Source organism: Sturnira hondurensis, unplaced genomic scaffold, assembly GCF_014824575.4.
Source record: "Sturnira hondurensis isolate 20B ecotype Veracruz unplaced genomic scaffold, ASM1482457v3 Scaffold0003801, whole genome shotgun sequence".
NCBI lineage: Eukaryota > Metazoa > Chordata > Mammalia > Chiroptera > Phyllostomidae > Sturnira > Sturnira hondurensis.
The window spans coordinates 6330420-6353808 of record NW_028076432.1 but is presented as its reverse complement, the minus strand read 5'-3'; the positions used below and the strand labels follow the sequence as shown (position 1 = coordinate 6353808).

Genomic DNA, 23389 nt, shown 5'->3' with positions numbered 1-23389 from the left:
TTCTCCTCCTCCCACTCCCCTGTTGCTAACCCTCCATGTGATCTTCATTTCTATGGTTCCGCTCCTGATCTAGCTGTCCTCTTAGTTTGCTTTTGTTTTAGGTGTGGTTGTTAATAACTGCGAGTTTGCTGTCCTTTCACTGTTCATATTTTTCATCTTCTTTTTCTTATATAAGTCCCTTTAACATTTCATAAATAAGGGCTTGGTGATGATGAACATCTTGAGTTTGATCTTATCCGAGAAACACTTTATCTGCCCTTCCATTCTAAATGAAAGCTTTGCTGGATAGAGCAATCTTGGCTGTAGGTCTTTGGATTTCATGACTTGGAATACTTCTTTCCAGCCCCTTCTTGCCTGTAAGGTCTCTTTTGAGAAATCCGCTGACAGTCTGATGGGAACTCCTTTGTAGGTGACTGTCCCCTTAGCTCTTGCTGCTTCTAGGATTCTTTCCTTCATTTTAATCTTGGCTATTGTAATTATAATGTGCCTTGGTGTGTTCCTTCTTGAGTCCAACTTCTTTGTGAATCTTTGAGCTTCCTGGATTTCCTGGAAGTCTATTTCCTTTGCCAGACTGGGGAAGTTCTCCTTTATTATTTGTTCAAATAAGTTTTCCACTCTTGGCTGGTTCTTTTCCCCTTCCGGTACCCCTATAATTTGGATGTTGGAACATTTAAAGATGTCCTGAAGGTTCCTAAGCCTCTCCTCTTTTTGAATTTTTGTTTCTTCATTCTTTTCTGGTTGGATGTTTCGTTCTTCCTCCTGGTCCACTCCATTGATTTGAGTCCCAGTTTCCTTTCCATCACTATTGGTTTCCTGTGCATTTCCCTTCGTTTCAATTAGTTTAGCCTTCATTTGTTCCTCTAATTTGTGACTAAAATTGACCAGTTCTGTGAGCAGCCTGATCACCAGTGTTTTGAACTGTGCATCTGGTAGGTTGACTATCTCTTGGTCACTTAGAAGTTTTAGCTCTGGGGCTTTGAGCTGTTCTTCTTGAGCCATAATGTTTCGGTCTGTTCGTGCCTGTTCTGTATGAGGGGCGGAGCCTTAGGTGTTCACCAGGGCGGGGTGACCCAGTCGCTGGGCTGTGATGCAGTCTGGCTGAACGGTTCATTGTTGTCGGACTTCTGTACAGTTCAATCTTCTGTGTTTTGGTTGCGGTTTTGTTACTAAAACTTTGTTGTCTTTAAACTTGGTTGTGCGAGGAGGCACAGTGTTTTCACCTACACCTCCATGTTGGCCAGAAGTAATAATAAGCTAATATTTTGTGAAGGATTTCATGCCTATATTTATGAGAGATCTGGCATGTAATTTTTTCAGCTTTGAATTTAATTTTGTTTAACTATATCATTTTTTATTCTTCAATTATAGTTGATATTGTACATTATTAGTTTCAGGTATACAACCCAGTGATTAGACATATAACTTACTAAGTGATCATCCTAATAAATCTCATACCCATCTGACACCAAATATAGTTATTACAACATGATTGACAATATTTCCTATGCTGTACTTTACATCCCAATAATAATTCTCTAACTACCAATTTGTACTTCTTAATCTCTTCACCATTTTCATTCATCATACCAACCCCCTTCCAGTATGGCAACCATTGATATGTTCTTTGTACCTATAAGTTTGTTTTGGTTCTGCTTGTTCATTTATTTTTTTTAAGATTCCGTTGTTAATAGATGTATATCGTATTTATTGCCATTTCATTGTTCATATTTTTATCTTTTTTTCTCATTCTTAATAAAGACCCTTAAACATTATTATATAATACTGGTTAGATTTTTCTTGTTTGGGAAGCTCTTATATGTCCTCTGATTCCAAAAGATAGCTTTTCTGGATAGGGTAATCCTCACTGTAGTTCACTACTTTGCTTTTCACTACTTTTCACTACTTTAATTATGTCTTGTCAGTCCCTTCTGGCCTGCAAAGCTTCTGTTGAGAAATCAGCTTACAGTCTTATGGGAGCTCCCTAGTAGGTAGCTCAACTGCTTTTCCCTTGCTGTTTTTAAGATTCTCTGCTTGTCTTCAACTTTTGACATTTTATTTTTTTTTAGTTCCTCCGGTCCTTTTATTCTTTTTTGTTCATTTTTATTGTATATTTCCATTGCCATTTATCCCCCCATACCCTCTTCTACATCTAGTCCCTCTCCTTCCCCCACACCATCACCACACTGTTGTCCATGTCCATGAGTTCTTTTTCTTTTTTGCTCAACTCCTCCACACAACCTTTACAATTTTAATTGTAATGTGTCTTGGTGTGTGCCTCTTGGGTTCATCTTGTTTGGAGCTCTCTGCACTTGCTGGATTCTAAGTCTATTTTCTTCATCAGGTTAGGGAAGTTTCCTATCAATATTTTTCACTTAGGTTTTCAGTTCTTTTCTCCTTTTGACACCTCTATGATGCAAATGTTAGTGCTCTTGAAGTTGTCACAGAGGATCCTTACGCTATCCTTATGTTTTTGATGTTTTTGGATTCTTTTTTTTTTCTGTTGTGATTGGGTGTTTTTTTGCTTCCTCATCTTCTAAATCTCTTCTTTGATCCTTTACTTCATCTGCTCCACTGTTGATTCCCTATAATGTATTCTTCATTTCCATTCATGTATTTTTCATTTCTGACTGGTTGTTTTTTTATAGTTTCATTTTTGTGTTTCCTATCTCCTTATTAAAGTTCTAAGTTCATCTAATCTTCCCTTAAGTTTACTGAGCATCCTCGTAACCAGTGTTTTGAACTTGCATCTAGTTGATTGCATGTCTCCTTTTTATTAGTTCTTTTTCTGGAGCTTTGTTCTGTTCTTTCATATGGGACTTGTTTGTCTCCTTATTTTGGTNTTTCCAGCCCCTTCTTGCCTGGAAGGTCTCTTTTGAGAAATCTGCTGACAGTCTGATGGGAACTCCTTTGTAGGTAACTGTCCCCTTATCTCTTGCTGCTTCTAGGATGCTCTCCTTCATTTTAATCTTGGCTATTGTAATTATAATGTGCCTTGGTTTGTTCCTTCTTGAGTCCAGCTTCTTTGGCACTCTCTGAGCTTCCTGGATTTCCTAGAAGTCTATTTCCTTTGCCAGACTGAGGAAGTTCTCCTTTATTATTTGTTCAAATAAGTTTTCCACTTGTGGCTGTTCCTTTTCCCCTTCTGGTACCCCTATAATTTGGATGTTGGAACATTTAAAGATGTCCTGAAGGTTCCTAAGCCTCTCCTCTTTTTGAATTCTTGTTTCTTCATTCTTTTCTGGTTGGATGTTTCATTCTTCCTTCTGGTCCACTCCATTGATTTGAGTCCCAGTTTCCTTTCCATCACTATTGGTTTCCTATGCATTTCCCTTCATTTCAATTAGTTTAGCCTTCATATGTTCCTCTAATTTGTGACTATAATCAACCAGTTCTGTGAGCATCCTGATCACCAGTGTTTTGAACTGTGCATCTGATAGGTTGGCTATCTCTTGGTCACTTAGAAGTTTTAGTTCTGGGGCTTTAAGCTGTTCTTCTTGAGCCATAATGTTTCGGTCTGTTAGTGCCTGTTCCGTATGAGGGGTGGAGCCTTAGGTGTTCACCAGGGCGGGGTGACCCAGTCGCTGGGCTGCGATGCAGTCTGGCTGAATGGTTCATTGGTGTTGGACTTCCGTACAGTTCAATCTTCTATGTTTTGGTTGCAGTTTTGTTACTAAAACTTTGTTGTCTTTAAACTTGGTTGTGCGAGGAGGCACAGTGTTTTCACCTACGCCTCCATGTTGGCCGGAAGTAACAATAAGCTAATATTTTGTGAAGGATTTCATGTCTATATTTATGAGAGATCCTGGCATGTAATTTTTTCAGTTTTTTAAAAAGATTTTTATTTATTTATTTATCTTTAGAGGGGAAGGAGAGAGGGAGAGAAACATCAATGTATGGTTGCCTTTTGTGCGTCCCCTGCTGGGAGTTGGCCTGCAGGGAACCAGCCTGCAACCCAGGCATGTGCCCTGACTGGGAATCGAACCATGATCCTCTGGTTCGCAGGCCGTGCTCAATCCACTGAGCTACACCAGCCAGGGCCTATTTTTTCAGCTTTGAATTTAATTTTGTTTAACTATATCATTTTTTATTCTTCAATTACAGTTGATATTGTACAACATTATTAGTTTCAGGTATACAACCCAGTGATTAGACATTATATAACTTACTAAGTGATCCTCCTAATAAATCTCATGCCCATCTGACACCAAATATAGTTATTACAACATTATTGACAATATTTCCTATGCTGTACTTTACATCCCAATAATAATTCTCTAACTACCAATTTGTACTTCTTAATCTCTTCACCATTTTCATTCATCATACCAACCCCCTTCCAATATGGCAACCATTGATATGTTCTTTGTACCTATAAGTTTGTTTTGGTTCTGCTTGTTCATTTTTTTTTTTTTAAGATTCAGTTGTTAATAGATGTATATCATATTTATTGCCATTTCGTTGTTCATATTTTTTATCTTTTTTTCTCATTCTTAATAAAGACCCTTAAACATTATTATATAATACTGGTTAGATTTTTCTTGTTTGGGAAGCTCTTTATATGTCCTCTGATTCCAAAAGATAGCTTTTTCTGGATAGGGTAATCCTCACTGTAGTTCACTACTTTGCTTTTCACTACTTTTCACTACTTTAATTATTTCTTGCCAGTCCCTTCTGGCCTGCAAAGCTTCTGTTGAGAAATCAGCTGACAGTCTTATGGGAGCTCCCTAGTAGGTAGCTCAACTGCTTTTCCCTTGCTGTTTTTAAGATTCTCTGCTTATCTTCAACTTTTGACGTTTTATTTTTTTTTTAGTTTCTCCGGTCCTTTTATTCTTTTTTTGTTCATTTTTATTGTATATTTCCATTGCCATTTATCCCTCCATACCTTCTTCTACATCTAGTCCCTCTCCTTCCCCCACACTATCACCACACTGTTGTCCATGTCCATGAGTTCTTTTTCTTTTTTGCTCAACTCCTCCACACAACCTTTAAAATTTTAATTATAATGTGTCTTGGTGTGTGCCTCTTGGGGTTCATCTTGTTTGGAATTCTCTGCACTTGCTGGATTCTTGTCTATTTTCTTCATCAGGTTAGGGAAATTTCCTATCAATATTTTTCACTTAGGTTTTCAGTTCTTTTCTCCTTTTGACACCTCTATGATGCAAATGTTAGTGCTCTTGAAGTTGTCACAGAGGATCCTTACGCTATCCTTATGTTTTTGATGTTTTTGGATTCTTTTTTTTTTCTGTTGTGATTGGGTGTTTTTTTGCTTCCTCATCTTCTAAATCTCTTCTTTGATCCTTTACTTCATCTGCTCCACTGTTGATTCCCTATAATGTATTCTTCATTTCCATTCATGTATTTTTCATTTCTGACTGGTTGTTTTTTTATAGTTTCATTTTTGTGTTTCCTATCTCCTTATTAAAGTTCTAAGTTCATCTAATCTTCCCTTAAGTTTACTGAGCATCCTCGTAACCAGTGTTTTGAACTTGCATCTAGTTGATTGCATGTCTCCTTTTTATTAGTTCTTTTTCTGGAGCTTTGTTCTGTTCTTTCATATGGGACTTGTTTGTCTCCTTATTTTGGTTGCCTCCCTGTGTTTGCTTCTATCTATTAGGTAGAACTGCTACATCTCCTAGGCTTGGTAGAGTGGCCTTATGTAGTAGGCGTCCTGTGGGTTCCAGTGGCACAGACTCCTCATTCACCCAACCTGGGCACTCCAATGCACCCTCCCCAGTGGGCTATGTACACTTTTCTGTTGTAGTTGAGCTTAATTACTGTCAGCACATCAAGGGGAGAGATTTTCTCCCAGGCCAATCAGCTGCAAGGACTGGGTGTGACCACAGTGGAGGGTCAGCTGTGCAGTGGCCCACCACATGGAGCAGGGGCTCCAGTGTCTCTTGAGCCCATCTCTTGAGTGTGTTGGTTGTGCAGATGGTTGGGTGGTGCTTCAGTGTGGTCTGAAGGTGTCCACTAGGTGTGTTGGCATTGGGGTCTCCCAGGAGGTGCAGGCCAAGGTTAGCTTCTGTGTGTGTTCTGCCTGGGGCCACCTGGCATGAGCCACAAAGTGACCTGTAGATGACAACTGTTTGCTCTGGGCTTGGAGTTGCCCAAGAGAGGCCATGCTGCAAACCAAGGCACCTGCCACTGGTGCTGAGCTTGGAGCCAGTTAGCAAGAGCTATGAGGTGTATCAAAGCCAGATGCTGATTGAGAGATGTCTGACAATTCGGTTCCTCCCCATATGTCCCTGGTGCCTTTTGAGCTGCTGCCATAGTGTTGCAGCTCAGAGCAAGTGAGTCTGATTAAGTCCACGCGAGCCCTTTACAAAGAATGCCTGGACTCCAGAAACCTCCATCTCACTTAGCCACAGTCTCCACTGGTTGTCACAGCAAGAAGTTATGGGGACTTCTCTTCCTGGGATTAGAATCCTGGTCTGGGGGTTGGAGTGCCTGTGAGTGGCTGTGACCTTCGATTTTCAGGGAGGACCCCTACCAATCTCGATGTGCTTCTCCTTTATATCCTCAGTTGTAAGGCTTCTGTTCAGCTAGATTTCATTCAGTTCTGAATAATGGATGCTCTGTAGTTTAGCTGTAATTTTGATGTGGTTGTGGAAGGATGTAAGTAATGTATTTACCTACCTATATAAAAATGCAAGTAATGCATTTACCTACCTATATAAGAATGCAAGTAATGTGTTTACCTACCTATATAAATATATACATGTGTGTGTTGATTTGTTTTTCACAAATCAACACAAATATATATAAGTGAAATGTTTATTTGTTTTTCCACTTATTAATGTATTCATTGGTTGATTCTTATATGTGCCCTAGGCAGGAATCTAACCTGCAACATTGGCATGTCAGGACATTGCTCTAACCAACTGAGCTGCCTCGGAAGCTCAGGATTCCACAAGTTTTGACTTGTCATTCTTTCACCCATGTTTTTTTTTGTTTTGTTTTGTTTCGTTTTGCAATGCCCAGACTCTATTGTGGTAGACATAAGTTACAGATGCAGGTAGTGTAGGTTACACAGGAGGGCACATCTAGACCGATGGGTTTTTTTAGAAGTATCTTGCTTACTTTCAAAAAATGTTTTTATACTCTGGTCAGAGAATTGCATTCTGTGCATTTCAATTTTTTAAATATTTGTTGTGGTTTGCTTTATAGCCCAGGGTATGGTCTATTTTTGTAAACATTTCATGTGCACTTGAAAAAATGTGTAGTCTACAGTTGTTCAACTTTTTATATCCTTAATGATTTTTTAAATCTGATTGATCTATCAGTTATTGAGAGAGGTGTGGTGGGATCTTCAAGTCTGATTGTGAATTTGTATTTTTTTTTGAAATTTAGAAACAGATTTGATTAAGATCTGATAAATTTGGGAAACACAGTTCCTAAAATATCAACTTCTCCAGAAAACCATGGCCACACAATAATGCATTGCCTCTATCATGTTAGAACGTGCATTAGACTCAAATACAGAAACCATGAGACAAACCACCACCCTTCAACAATTAGAGCAAAGACAGAATGCCTAAGGAACAACATAGATGGGCTTGCAGAGGATGGGCTGTTCTACATCAAGCACCAGTTTTAAAAAGAGAGCACAAATGCATGGGTTTTCAGGTATATACATTTGGTTGAACCTTTGGCACTAGGAATCAGGGCATCTTATCACATAGCATTAACACGTAATTAGAAAATTGTGTAGCGTCTAAGGGACAGAACCACCAGCATTCAAGCAATGTTGTCAACTATGCGGAAAAAACCTTCTACTGAATGTTTCTTCTTTGCCTAATTACTGCCCACACTGGTAGCAACTTTGAAATGAGGAAAGCAGCGTGTACTCCTTATATTTTCTGTTTCGAACAAAGCAGAAAAACACAAATATAAGCCCTGTTAAACATTAAGAACTTTAAGAAACATCAGTTTTACAAGAAAAAGACTAAGAACAAAAGGAGTGTTTACAGATACCAGACGTAATAGTTGAGTGGTCAGTAGACCCTCACAGGGCTTTGCAGTGGTACTCAGCCCAAACCACTTTATAATCACTGGCAGTAATCAGAGATGCAGCATTTTTCACCAGATACTTTAGGAAATCATGCAAATAACCCAACAATAATGCAAAGCTCTTCTCATCAAGGGCATATATGCCAACATTGCCCCAATGCTTACAAATAACCTCAGTAGGTGTGGTGCACCATAAACCTGGGACACTGGCGCATCAGGGTGGGCCAAGAGGATTTCAGCATACCGGGGCCTCTCAAATCTGTAGAGCAGCTGAGTGCCCAGCTTCACGTTGAAGTATTCTTTTATTCCTGCAACAACTTCATTCACTGCCTATTCCTTATTGTTGATATTTCCTTGTGATTTCATGCAGCTTGCATACTCTTCTAGAATGGCATCTATATTTTTCTTAGCCAGGAGTTGAAATAGCTGCTTCTGCCTGGTAACTAAGTCCCAGTCCTCAACAAGCCATGGTTTTGATTCTTCAGGGATCTTCACTTTGACTTTCATTCTAGTCTTCAATGCCTCTTTGCTTTCAACAGTGGGGTCAGCCTGGGCCCTTTTCTTCCTAGGTGGCTGAGGGGCTTCCCTGGTACTGCCACCATCTCTGTTTCCAGGAGTCTTCTGTTTATTCTTTCTGGTCTTCCTCACAGATGCTCAAGCCGGGTTATCTGCAGAGCGACACACCCCATCTGCCTGGGAGGGCTGGTTCTAGATTTTTCTGCTGTGGACCAGCTGTCTTCTTTCCTGATGAGGCCCCTGTCATCTTACTTCACTGCATATTGCTTCTACTTGATTTTTTGAAGTTGTCTTCCTCTGTAGGTTGTTGTCCATGAGTCTGAGAACCCTGCTTTCTGGAACTCATTCGACCTTGTTTTTATCTCACCCAGTAATCTTCTTCCTTCTTGCTCTCCCAAGAACTAGGGTTCTCTCAAATGGAATCTTACAGATCTTTCAGGATGGTCTGGAAGGATGAGGTGAGAGACACAACCCAATATTCTGTAATCAGGATCAGATCTTCTGATCCTTATTATACAGCAAACTTAGCTTTTCTGATAGTGGCCTGAAAGGAGAATCCAGTTCATGCCAGCAGCCGACATGTGACGTGGGATCACCGCCGTCCCTCCAACAGCCATAGGCTGTATTTTTCTTTTTTATTGTAATAAAACATACATAAAGCTTGCCTTAGTTCATTTTAGTTTGGTAAATTTTGGTTTATGTATTTTTAGATCATGTTTATTAAGTACATAAAAATTGAGGAATATTTTATCATCATGCTGATGGATTGACATATTTATTATTAATAAATGTTTCTCCTCACTTTGTCTTTATTTTTCTTAACAATTCTTACCTTAAAGTGTACTTTGTCTGATAGTTAATCACACCACCGTTTTTGTTGTTGATGTTGCCATGGTGTTTTAACTTGGAATCCATTTGTGGCCTTATATTTAAAGGTGTTTCTTGTAGAAAGCTTTATAGGTAGATCTTGCCTTTAAATAAAATGCTGATGTCAAATTCAGGCCCAGTCATAGTTGCCTTGGTTTGTGGTACCCACGAGAGGGAAATGGTAATGGCCTTACCTTATAATCAGCTGTTTAGATTCTATATAACTGATGGAAGAGGGATCTCCCTACTGGTGAAATATTTTTTTTTTTTTAGATTTTATTTATTTATTTATCTTTTAGAGGGGAAGGAGAGAGGGAGAGAAACATCAATGTATGGTTGCCTTTCGTGCGTCCCCTGCTGGGAGTGGGCCTGCAGGGAACCGGCCTGCAACCCAGTCATGTGCCCTGACTGGGAATCGAACCGCGATCCTCTGGTTCGCAGGCCCGCGCTCAATCCACTGAGCTACACCAGCCAGGGCTGGTGAAATATTTTGATACAATACATTACCACCCTCAAATGTATCTGTTTGTAAAATGCTTTATATTCACTATAAATAGGAGAAGGTTAAAGAAGAGTAGGCTTGAACTCTGGAACAGCCAGCTACCATTTAGCATCCTCAGAGGAAAGATGTGTAGGCAGTGCTATGCAAACCTCTAAATGTTTGTTAGAAAAATTTCTAATCGAACTATTTCATATTGCAATCACAGATTAATCTATGAATCTGTAAGTGATAAGGAGCCTCAAAGACGGTCTTGGGCCCACTGCCATACTTCTGATTCCTTGAATATAGGAATATAAATTGTACTTTCATTTTTGTCACTCACGCCATGCAAGTAAATGGATGGCTCAATACTTGAAACTTTGATTTTAAATGTAATTATGACCCTTAGAAACAACAGCTTGTTTAAAAATGGACCAAAGTATAAATCAAATGGACAATTGATATATTTCAAATCCCAAAGAAAACTTATAAGGAAAAGTTGTTTTTACTTTGCAACTTTATTTCTTAGAGAGAAAAGACTTCATTATTTTATATGTGATGAGGCTTCCTGGGCTCCCAATATCTTCATTGAATTTAACTGAAACTTCCTTCTCTTGAAAATGAATTGGCATCTTCTTGCTCTCCACACGCATGAGCTTCACTTTCAGGGGGCCCAAGTTTACATAACTCTATGGTGAACAGATACAGAAGAGAGTAGGAGAGGTTATTCAGCAAGTTACCCTATGAATAAGGTTTCCTTTATCTGATGGATTTCATTTCCTTCCTAATTGCCCGAAAGCTGTATAACATGTGACATATGAGAACTACCGAAAATAAAAAAAAATTACTCCATAAACTCATACACCCAGTGGGACATAGCAGGCAAGCTCTCCCAAAGAGCAAGCAGAACGTCAGGCAGGCTGGTCTTTCCGGGGGCCGGGTGGAGGGGCACCAGCTGGAATGGGAAGCTACAGGCTCTGTAAGCTCTTCAATTCGTAAAAGAAAGTGTTGGCTATAGATAGGATATAACCACAGCAGAGTTTTCTATATTATTCAAGTACAAAGGGGAATATCTGCAAACATCACCTTGACGAATATTTTAACACTGAGCAAATTCTTATGAATTTTGTGCTTTTCAAGGGCCTCTGGCTACTATATAAAGAAAACTTAGACTATTCTGCCAAACTAACTGTAGTTTGATATCAACAAAAGGAATTAAAAATCTATATGAAATCCCACAACCACCCTCAGACTAAGTTGAAACAGCTCAGGCCTTTCTTGATGTGCCTTCCTCTTCAGAGCCTTCCCAAGTCATAATGTTTTCTTTTGAATTCCTTCAGCGCTTCAACAAACCTGTCCTGAGTTCTGACTATGTGCCGAGCTGTGTATCAAATGCTGGGGTGCAATGATAAGCTCACAGACTGGTCAGAGAGACAGTAGAGGTGGCACATTCCTCTTGCATTAATAATATTAATATTTAATATTAATAACATTAATATTAATTAATCATATTCTTATGTCTTCTATTAGCGTGTAAGTTATTTGAGGGCAGGGCCTGCCACATAGCTATCTTTGAGACTGTGTGTCTTCCTGTTCACCCCATTAAGTCCCCAAAGGTCTAACAAGTACCTGGAATGTCATGGGGTCCTCAATAAACATTTATTAGAATTTTTGAATATCAGAGAATGAAAGGAGTCAATATTCTATCACTCAAGAATGCATACAACTGTATTTAGTTTTTTAATATATAGTTATGGAACTATCTAAGTGAAAGAGCGGAGAAAAGCAAGTTGATAGACCACATATTTCAGAATCCTAACACACTGTGTCAGTCTGCTCAAACTGTCATAACAAAATACCACAGACTAAGTGGCTTAAACAACAGAAATTCTTTTCTCATAGTTTTGGAGGATGGAGAATTCAAGATCAGGGTACTGGCATTATTGGGTTCTGGGGAGAGCTCTTTCTGGCTTGCAGGTGGACCCCTTCTCACTATGTCCTCACAAGGTAGAGCCTAATGTTATAAGGCCACAGTCCTATCATACTAGGGCCTCATCTTTATGACCTCATCTAACCTCAATTATCTCCTAAAGAACCCATCTCCAGACACAGTCACATGGGGTGTTAGGGCTTAAACATATGAATGGGGCAGGGGCAGTGGTAGAGAGACATAAATTCAGTCCACAACATACACAATGCCATTTTCACCACATCAAAAATTTACATAATTGGTAAGAAAGTCTTTCGTTTGACCAAATCGTTTCCGATTTTGGAACTTTGTAGACACTGTCCACTGGCCTGAGATCATTATAACATACTAGGTGTAATGATTCCAAGATACTCATGGGGGTGTTTGAATGCTATAGGGACGAGAAATTTAGTCTTTAACAATGTCACTTGATGGTAGCAGGACTGAGTTTTAGTTAAAGTTTTTTGTGGATTTATCCAATTTCTTCTGCTTTCTTATATCACTCTTTTTCCTACAAGACTTTAGGTTCTAGGATAACTTTTTAAGGTATTGGTAGTACCAAGAAGGAAAATAGCAAAGGGTTGATAAGAAAGTAATTGGAATGTACCAAAAGGTTTTATTTTTTTTTTGCTTTATACTGATAAATTTTATTCTATAAACATTTAAATAAGAAGAAACAATAAAAATTATCATATAAAAGTAATACATATAGAAAAGAATGTTAAGCAAAAATAGTAAAGTAAAATCCATCCTTATCTCCAACGTAGATAAGTACTGATAACATTTTAGGGCATATTCTCTGCATTGTTATATACATATTTTATTCAAAATGTAAATATATTGCCCTGGCTGGTGTAGCTCAGCGGATTGAGCTTGGGCCTGCGAACCACACGATCACGGTTCGATTCCCAGTCAGGGCACATGCCTGGGTTGCAGGCCAGTTCCCAGCAGGGGACTCACGAGAGGCAACCATACATTGATATTTCTCTCCCTCTCTCCTTCCCTTCCCCTCTATAGATAAATAAATAAAATCTTTTAAAAAATGTAAATATATTGAACATATTTTGTTACATGCTTTTTTATCCACTGACATGGAAAGGTTTTATTTTTTAAACAATTTATAAAATTATGTTTTATTGATCATGCTCCTACAGTTGTCCCAATGTTTCCCCTGTACCCCCTCCACCCAGAACCCCCCATTCCCTCAGGCAATCCCCCCGCCATTGTTCATGTCCATGGGTCATACGTACAGGTTCTTTGGCTGCTCCATTCCCTGTACTGTACTGTACATCCCCGTGGCTGTTCTGTAACTACCTGTTTGCACTTCTTAATCCTCTTACCTCTTCATCCATTCTCTCACACCCACTTCACATATGGCAACCATCAAAATGCTCTCTGAATCCATGATTCTATCTCTGTTTTTCTTGTTTGCTTAGTTTGTTTGTTTAGATTCAATTGTTGATGGATGTGTGTTTATTGCCCTTTTATTGTTCATAGTTTTGATCTTCTTTTTCATTAATAAGTCCCTTTAACATATCATATAATAATGGCTTGATGATGATGAACTCCTTTAAGTTTTTTTTTTTTTTTGTCTGGGAAGTTCTTTAGCTGCCCTTTGATTCTAAATGGTAGCTTTGCTGGGTAGAGCAATCTTGGCTGTAGGTACCTGCTTTTCATGACTTTGAATACCTCTTGCCAATCCCTTCTAGCCTGCAAAGTTTCTTTTGAGAAATCNGTAATCCCCACACCACTGTTCGGTCCATGGGTCATGGGTATAAGTTCTTTGGCTGCTCCATTCCCTGTACTGTACTGTACATCCCCGTGGCTGTTCTGTAACTACCTGTTTGTACTTCTTAATCCTCTTACCTCTTCATCCATTCTCTCACACCCACTTCACATCTGGCAACCATCAAAATGCTCTCTGAATCCATGATTCTATCTCTGTTTTTCTTGTTTGCTTAGTTTGTTTGTTTAGATTCAATTGTTGATGGATGTGTGTTTATTGCCCTTTTATTGTTCATAGTTTTGATCTTCTTTTTCATTAATAAGTCCCTTTAACATATCATATAATAATGGCTTGATGATGATGAACTCCTTTAAGTTTTTTTTTTTTTTGTCTGGGAAGTTCTTTAGCTGCCCTTTGATTCTAAATGGTAGCTTTGCTGGGTAGAGCAATCTTGGCTGTAGGTACCTGCTTTTCATGACTTTGAATACCTCTTGCCAATCCCTTCTAGCCTGCAAAGTTTCTTTTGAGAAATCAGCTGACAGTCTTATGGGAACTCCCCTGTAGATAACTAACTTCTTTTCTCTTGATGCTTTTAAGATTCTCTCTTCATATTTAACCTTTGGCATTCTAATTTTGATGTGTCTTAGAATGGGCTTCTTTGTATCTATTCTTGTTCTGTTGTCTCTGTGCTTCCTGGACTTACATGTTTATTTCCTTTGCCAAAGTAGGGAAGTTTTTTCATTATTTTTTCTAAATAGATTCCCAATTCTTTGCTCTTTCTCTTCTCCTTCTGGCATCCCTATATTGTGAATGTTGGAATGCCTGAAGTTGTCCCACTGGCTGCTTATGCTATTCTTGTCTTTTTGCATTCTTTTTTCTTCTTGTTGTTCTGATTGTTTTTGTTGTCTGTTTTTATTTTTCTTCCTTATGTCCCAAATCATCTACTTGATTCTCAGCTTTATTCCTTCTACTGTTGTTTCCATGTATTGTTATTTATTTCAATTAGTGTATCCTTCATTTCTGACTGGATCTTTTGTATGCTGCTGAGGTCCTCACTAAGTTCCATGAGCATCTTTATAAACAGTGTTCAGAACTGCATCTGATAGATTGCTCATCCCCATTTTGTTTAGTTCTTTTTCTGGAGTTTTGATCTGTTCCTTCATTTGGCTCGTGTTTCTTTGCCCCCTCATTTTGGCAGCCTCCCTGTGTTTGTTTCTATGTATTAGGTATAGTTGCTATGACTCCCTGTCTTGGTAGCATGTCCTAATATAGTAGTTGTCCTGTGGCACAGATTCCCTTATTACCCAAGCTGTGTACTTGAGGTGCACCCTTTGTGTGGGTGGCTGAGTATATCCTGTTCTTGTAGTTGAGGCTTGGTTGCTGTTAGCAGGTCTATGGGAGGGATTTATCTAGGCCAGTCAGGTGCTAGGACTGGCTGTGACCATTGACCACCAACCTCTCTTTGGAGATCAGCTGTGCAGGGGCAGGATGTTGGTGCTCTGACATGGTCTGTAGCTGTCCACTGGGTATGCAGGCTCTGGGGTTTCCTGGGTGGTGCAGGCCAATGTCAGTCCCCACCTGTATTCTGTCCAGGGCCACCCTGCCTGAGCTATGAAGCCTCTGAGATCCTACTTACTCTGGGCTTGGAGATTCCCAGGCAAAGGAAACCTGTGAATCTGAGTTGGCTACTGTGAGTGCTGTGGCTGGGGCCACTTAGCAAGAGGTACAAGAACTCTGAGCTCACTGAGTCTGGTGGTTGCTTGTTTGAGAGGATTTAGGAGGTTGTGAAGCATGAGCCCAAACCAGCCATTCATATGGAAAAGCAACTGTTAAGAGCTGTAATTTGGGTGAGACAGAGCCTCAGGGCATCTCTGGGGTGGGAAAAACAATGTTATACAAGTTGATGGAGTCTGGAGTCTCAGATATGGAAACTGCCTGCAAGCTCTGTGGCTCTGTGTGGGGAGTTTAGTATTCAAAGTTTGTGCCATCTTTGCTCAAGTTTAAAATTACTTGCAGTCTTGTCACTGGACCTCCACACAACCTCCAGGGAGAGCTGGCTCCCTTAGTTCTCCAACATCACATGCAGGCCCTCCGAGCTGAGCTTAGGCATTCCCAGTCCTCCTGAGATAATTCAATGGTCACATCCTGGGATGACAGCCATCCCTGAGAAAGAGCTATTGCTGAACCCTCTTTCTTTTCTCTTCCTCCTCTCTGGGCCTCTTCCTTAGGCAGCAAGAGCCTTTAGAACTCAACCCGAAAGGTTCAGCTGTGTGGACCCAAGGCTGAGAAGCTGAGGGTAGGGAGCAGTCTCCGAGCCATTTTAAACCTCAAGGGCAGCACCTAAGAGTCTCTCAGTACAACCTGAACTTAGATTGGGGAGGGATGGCTGAAGGGATGTCAAGGCCCGAGATGACTGCCAGACCTTGTATGAAGAAGGGGGCTGTGACATGGAGGTTCAAACTAAAAAGACGGAATCTCACACCCCACAGGGTGAGCTTTGCTCACAACACTTGGCTCCCTCATGTGTAGGAAATGGAGCTTGGAGGGAGAAGGCAGAATATACCAAAAGTTTTTACAGTAAAAATGCTTGAATACTCTGAGTTTTATATAGTGGTATATATGGCAGTTTGTACTTTCCAAAGATGGCCACACTAATACATACCCCATCCCACATGGTTTTCTGACAATGTGATGCCAACCTTCTTTCAAGATGTACAAGCTACATTTCCTGCACTGGGATGGAACCTTATAACTACATCAACCAATAGATTATGAGGGAAGAAATGGTGTATGATTTCTGAGGCCAAGTCATGCAGAACATTGCAGCTTTCATATTAGCCTTTGGGATTGGTTGCTCTTGAAGAAGCCAGATACCATAACATAGGGATAAGAAGCATCCCTTGTAATGATGCCCCTGTGAAGAGGAACTGAGGCCCCCAGCTAGGCAGCATCAACCTGCTAGCCATGTGAGTGAGTCCCCTTGGAAATGGGTCCTCCTGCCCTCACCAAGCCTTCAGGTGGCTGCAGCTCCAGTCAACATGTGACTGCAACTGCCTAAGAGTCTGAGTGAGGAGTGTGCAGTGGGGCCCTTCCCAATATCCTAATCAACAGAAGCCCTGAAAGAAAATAAGCAATTACTGTTATAAGCCACTAAGTCTGGGTGTAATTTGCTATGTAGCATTAGATAACTTACATGGTATAGTAATAGAAGTCTATAAGTGAATACAGGTAGTAAATTGGGCAAGGTAGGGATAAAAATAGTATCCAACAAGAGATGTGAATGGTGGACAAATTTTACTAATAACTGCAAATAGAGTTTTTCAATACCCATATTTTAGGTTAGTTTTCTCCATTGACAAAACAGCATTATCTTAGTAGTCAAAATTATTTACTCCTGAATCTTACCTTGAAATCCTGCTCATCCTCATATAGTAAGTATTTCAAATCAGAGGCTCCAAACTCTGGACATGAGCTAACGTCATCTGTTTCCAGATGCTGGTCAGATCTGATGCTACCCTCATGACTCAGCTGTGAGGCACTGATCTGAACTGATGAGCTCATCATGTCTCTACTTTCTACTTCTGTGGGCTCCAATTTGGACTCCTCTGGGATGAATGAAAATAAACTAATTATGTATATATTTTGGACAGATAAAAATAAAAATACAATACATACTTTGTCACATGTATAATTTGAGAGACCTTTGAGAAGCTCCTTTGGGAGATGAATGTGAGAATAAGAAATGTAGAATCTATGTATTAATTTTAGAGTGAACCCATTTTCTGAAACGCTACTAGGCTGTAGTTCCTTCTGTTGGTGAATAAGTTACAGTGGTCATGGGAACCTTTGTGTATGTTGGTATTTTGGTTGGTTGGCTAGATCGGAAACCACACCAGTGTAGAAAATACAGTGTCCTTTTCCAACAGTATCTATGCAATTCCTTGTGAAACATGGTGACTTCAATGTGAAAATAGGACAGAAGAAAGGAGACAGGTTAGGACAAGTGCTACAAGAAGAGGAGGAATATGGAGGGGGTGGTGTCTATCTACTCCCTGACCAGCTCTTGCATATGAGGTGTCTGTTCATAGTAGATGCTGAATAAGTGTTTTAAAAAATCACCATTGCAATAAAATAATACCTATATATATTTCTGGCAACTCCATAGGCATTTCTTCAGGTGGTGCTTCCTGTCCAGCTGCTTGGGTAAAATATAGTTGCCTAAAACAATAAATAAGAAAAGCAGTCTGTCAGTAAACAAACACCATGCTACTGGCTCACTGTTGTCTATAACTCTTCTAGGTGCTAGAGAGACACATAAATGAAGATGAGACACAGTTTCTACCCTTGAGGTGTATAAGGCCCAGCAGGGTGGCAGACAGGCTTACAGTATTTTAGGGTGATGGTTTGTGCCATGATGGGTCTTGGGGTGAAGGAAGGCCATTCCATGAGAAAGAAATAACACATCGTAAAGTCCCAGAAATGAGAGTGAGCATGACACTGGTCAGGTTGCTGTTGTAGAAATCCAGGTGAGCTATGTGAGTGGCCTCAATGGGATGGTTTTAAAAGAAAGAGAAAAAGAGAAAGAGCGAGCTGTAGGAATCCAAGAGGACGTCTAGGTTCTGGCTTTCACTGAGCGGCATGCTTCAGCTACAAAGGTGATGAGCTCTGTCTGCTGATGCAGCTCCCTGCTGCCCTTTTCAGAGCCCCACTGAATTTTCAATCAGAAAGTAGAATGCCTTGAAAGCTCTGTATGGCCTTTCCACGAGGTTTGCATGAAGCAGCGGGGCCTCTGAAGATATGTAAACAACCCCTCCTGTTTAGCAGCTCAGCGCCACAGCACCTGGTTTACACCTGTCAGTTATTTAAAGGACATGAATGCAGTGTAATTCAAGATGCTGAGGCCTCCAGAAAATAATGTAACTATTACACAAAATATTTATACCTGTAAAACCTTCTTCAGACTTAACTCCCTAAAGGTTAGTTTTATATGTAGCTCAGGTCTGCAGGTATACATGGCTCAGGCCATATACTTCTCTTTTTTTAAGTATTTTTAATCGATTATGCTATTACAGTTTTCCCAACTTTCCCCCCTTTATCCTTCCTTTACCCTGTCCCCCCAACCCTCCAGCATCCCACCCCACCTTAGTTCATGTCCATGGGTTGCACATGGAAGTTCTTTGAGTCCTCTGTTTCCTAATCCATTTTTAATCTCTCCCCATCTATTTTATGCCTACTAATTATGCTTCTTCTTCCCTGTACCTTTCCCCCCTATTCCCCCTTCCCCCTCCCCACTGACCTCCCTCTGTGTGATGTCCATTTCTCTGGTACTGTTCCTGCTCTGGTTGTTTGCTTAGTTTTTGTTTTCATTGTTTTTCTCTTCTTTTAGGTTCATTTGTTGATAGATATGAGTTTGTTGTCATTTTATTGTTCATATTTTTTACCTTTTTTCTTAGATAAGTCCCTTTAACATTTCATATAATAAGGGCTTGGTGATGATGAACTCCTTTAACTTGACCTTGCCTGGGAAGCACTTTATCTGCCCTTCCATTCTAAATGAAAGCTTTGCTGGATAGAGTTATCTTGGATGTAGGTCCTTGCTTTTCATGACTTCAAATACTTCTTTCCAGCCCCTTCCTGCCTGTAAGGTCTTTTTTGAGAAGTCAGCTGATAGCCTTATGGGAACTCCTTTGTAGGTAACTGTCTCCTTATCTCTTGCTGCTTTAGGATTTTCTCTTTGTCTTTAATCTTGGATAATTTAATGATGATGTGCCCTGGTGTGTTCCTCTTTGGGTCCAACTTCTTTGGGACTCTGGGCTTCCTGGAAGTCTATTTCCTTTGCCAGACTGGGAAAGTTCTCCTTCATTATTTGTTCAAATAAGTTTTTAATTTCTTGCTCTTGTTCTTCTCCTTTTGGCACCCTTATAATTCAGATATTGGAACATTTCAGGTCGTCCCAGAGAATCCTCAGCCTCTTCATTTTTTTTAAAGATTTTATTTATTTATTTTTAGAGGGAAAAGGAAGGAGAGAAAGAGAAATATCAATGTATGGTTGCTTCTCGTGGGTCCCCTGCTGGGAACTGGCCTGCAACCCAGGCATGCATCCTGACTGGGAATTGAACTGCAATCGTGTGGTTTGCAGGCCCACACTCAATCCACTGAGCTACACCAGCCAGGGCAGCCTCTTCATTTTTTTGGATTCTTGTTTCTTCATTCTGATCCAGTTGGATGTCTATTTCTTCCTCTTGTTCCAAATCATTGCTTTGAATCCTGGTTTCCTTCTTGTCACTGTTGGTTCCCTGAATATTTTGCTTTATTTCAGTTTGGGTATCTTTCATTTGTTCTTCTATTTTTTGACCAAGCTCAATCAGTTTGTGAGCATTTTGATTACCGGGGCTTTAAATTCTCCATCAGATAGGTTGGCTATCTCTTCATTGCTTAGTTGTCTTTCTGAGGTTTTGCTCTGTTCTTTCATTTGGGCCATATTTTCTTGTCTTGGTGAAGCTGATAGGTTGTAAGGAGGCGGGGTCTTAGGTCTTCACCTGGGCAAGGCAACGCTCCTTGCTGCGCTGCAGGTCTGGTTGTTCTGGTTAATTCCTTGGCTGGTGGAGTTCCATGCAGTTTGATATTCAGGCAATTTTGGTGGTTTATTGATTTTAGATTGGTTGTTATCCTCCTCTCGGTTGTGTGAGGAAGCGAAGGGTTTCTACCTACGCCTCCATCTTGGCTGGAACTCCAGGCCATGGAATTCTCTTCTGGTTTTACCATTTTGAATAATTAAGATCTTACTAAATGCCTTAGCTGTCATAAATCTATTTCTCTCTTAATCATTAGTTTATTGTCACTTACATATGGCCATAGGGCAGCAATACTTGATATTTAACAACATGCAAAATATTTTACAGAATGTTATTATATGAAGTTAGTGTTAGGTATTAGTCCACTTAGCCTCAACCTTGTGACAGCTGAGTTCCTGGGCAGTCCCCTTTGGGAGACATTCACCTCATCTAATAAAGCAAACAAATGCTGTGGTGTTCTGTGTGAGTTGTGAAGGGAAAATGTAGGGGGAATTCTGGTTGGGAAATGGAGTAATCATTCCATTGGCTAGAAAACCCCATTCTTCATCCAAATAAGAAAAAAGAGCTTTTTATACATCCACCAAGGACAGTTATGTCCATTTTTCAGCACGCTACTAGTATTCAGGACTGAATTCTCAAAAAAAGAGGCAGAAAGAGCAATTGCTATGAAATGTACAACACGTATTACATTTCTTTGACTTGAAAATGGGTACAGTAATAGCTCCTGAATATATATAAAGTTTTCCTCTGGAGAAAAAGTGTAATTGATAAGTGTCTCCTCTGTTTCTTTCTGGAGACTTTTCTAAGATGTTCTAAAGGGCTGCGTCAGCGAGTTTACAATCGAGCAGGGAAGCAGACCTTAGATGAGGAATCACCAATGGGATGAGGTGCTGGTTACGAGGGGAGAGGTCGGGTGGTACGGCAGCACACACTAGGGCACCTGACCCAGCTCTTGCAAACGTCTCCCATGCTGTTCCTTTTTCTCTGGACAGATATTGATCTAATTTTCCCAGCTCTGAAGCAAGACTAAGCACTCAAGTCTGTCCCTCAAAAAAGCCAAACCACAGAGCATTGATGAAAAATGTGGATTTTACTAATGAAAAATGTGGATTTTACTATGGGAAATGTCTTCCCCACATTTTTGTGGGGAAGATAGAGGATAGGGTAAAACTGCACATGACACAGCAAACAAGAAGGAGACAGGACAGGTAGCAAGGATTCGAGCTGAAGCAGGAGGGTGGGGCTGGAGACCTGACCACAGAGAGGAGGGCAGGCAAGAGAGCATTGCCTTCTGGGGGACAACGAGGCTCCACTTGCTAGGGGCCCTCAAGGGCATCAGCTTAAGAGGCTGGTGACACAGGAGTCCACCAATCAACCAGTTGATTCAGCCTGACTGCCCGCATCACCTACAACGGTATTTTCCTCTCCAGGGCCTCTTTCTCCATCCTGCCCCACCCAGTGAAGTGAGTGCACTATCTGACCATTGCTCCAGTCTTGTATCCTGACCCCTGCCCTTTAACCCACCAAACAAAACCCTTGCAACTTACCTGCATCCACCTTTCTTGGGGCACATTAGGAAATTTGTAATCAAGTCTTTATTGTTCTCAAATAGTACTTTTCTACACCACACAAGCAACTACTTGGGTGAAATGTTTTCCTGGCCCTTCCACTGGGTGGAACTTCTTTGCCTTCATCCCTAGATGCAGATATTTCTCTCCCATCTTGCACACGTACACCCTACATTTTGGTGATTTCTTTCCCCTCTTTGCCTAAACATGCTACTATTTAGATTATTTCTTATTTCTGACTACTTGTCCAAATCATGAATGCCACTTTGAGTTTTAATTCCATCATATTCAGGGCCCTGGTTTTCCATCGAAATTGGTATATAGAGACTTCTCTGTCAGGTTAGAAAAAATCTACGATACAAAGCCACGTACACATGTGGTTTGTCTTGTGCAGGCATAGACGTGACTTTGAATGCCAGGCCATTTTCTCTGCCTAGAAAGTAGTTTGACTCTTCCATTAAGTACCAAAGGTAACAAATCTGTATTCTACAAAGTAACTAGAAACCCAGAACATTTTGAGGAAGCTGCCACAAACTTGATCACCCTCTCTCTTGTGCACCTCATACACCTTCCACCACACTGTTCTGCACTTATTTTGATTCCCATATTCCCTGCTGGCCTGAAGGCTTCTGAAGGTCACCACTGTGGCATTCATAGTAAGTGTTGGCTATTATGATTGCAGTGTGTTGCTAGAAAAAGCAAGTCAAAGTTTGTGCTGTACCCATGGTCGACCGTATTAATAATATACCTTCACCATGCCCATTTTGTGGGTTCCTTTCTTTTCAACCACTGCAATTCGGCTGGAGCACGAAATAATTAAATCATCCTTAAACACAGCTTTTTTGCAGTTACAAATATTTACAAAATACTTTCTAGATATGTTAATAAGTTTCACCTGGGTATTTTGAGATCCACAAGTCTACAGTTGAATAGTTGATCAATGAGCACCAAATTTTCCTCTTCCAGTTTATGAATAGCTTTTTCCATGATTTCAACTTCCTTCCTATGGTTTGCAACCTGTTCTCAGAAGAAGAGAATGGAGAGTTGGTACTTGTTTAGTTTTATTTAGTCTTCTATGAAAAATTCAACTCCTCAAAGTGTTTTTGCCTGGGAGGAAGATCTATCCTGCATTATTTATTAATGGGTTTGTTTTGTTCTTCCTCTGTAGAAAGGAATGGATGTGACTCTGTTCCAGGTCATGTGCAGAATTTGTTCCCAGGGTCAGGCAGTTGTTACTGAATGGCAGGAGTTGTCCTTTCCTACTCTCTAAAAACTTTACCTATAGACGAGGCTATAGGCAGAGATAAATAAGAAAATTAGATTAATTAATTATCAGTATGGTATATTAACAGCTAAATGAGGATATATATAAGATTAATTATAAACAACACAGAAAACCAATAATACTGGGGGAAAAGTTATGGCATTTAAAAAAAAGTATAGGCCTAGAGCCCTTTCTATATGCTTCTATAATATAATTTTATTTTATTTTGGTACTGAGGCTGCTCTGAGAAATATCAGGTAGATTAAATATTATCCATTCATTCATTCATTCAATTGTACCGTATGCCTACTATGTGTCAAAAACTATAGTATACTTTAAAAAAAAAGAATCAACAAGATAAAATGGCCTTTCATTGTCCCTTGGCCTAGTGAGAAAGAGGGTGATAAAAACAG

General features: G+C 40.1%; 1 protein-coding gene and 1 pseudogene across 2 annotated transcripts in view; both read right to left on the bottom strand.

Moving 5' to 3' along the window:
- Positions 1-8005: 8005 nt before the first annotated feature.
- LOC118984793 (mortality factor 4-like protein 2) lies at positions 8006-8788 on the bottom strand (annotated as a pseudogene).
- Positions 8789-10299: 1511 nt separating this feature from the next.
- CCDC83 (coiled-coil domain containing 83) overlaps positions 10300-23389 on the bottom strand; it is a 52662-nt gene continuing 39572 nt past the window's right edge. For both annotated transcript variants that reach the window (XM_037042948.1, XM_037042947.1), the window contains 4 exons: positions 22608-22729; positions 17708-17787; positions 16975-17174; positions 10300-10563 (listed from right to left, as the gene is read on the bottom strand). In XM_037042948.1, coding sequence (XP_036898843.1) covers positions 10393-10563; positions 16975-17174; positions 17708-17787; positions 22608-22729 — 573 coding nt within the window. In that variant the 3' untranslated portion in view covers positions 10300-10392. The remainder of the gene's footprint in view (positions 10564-16974; positions 17175-17707; positions 17788-22607; positions 22730-23389) is intronic.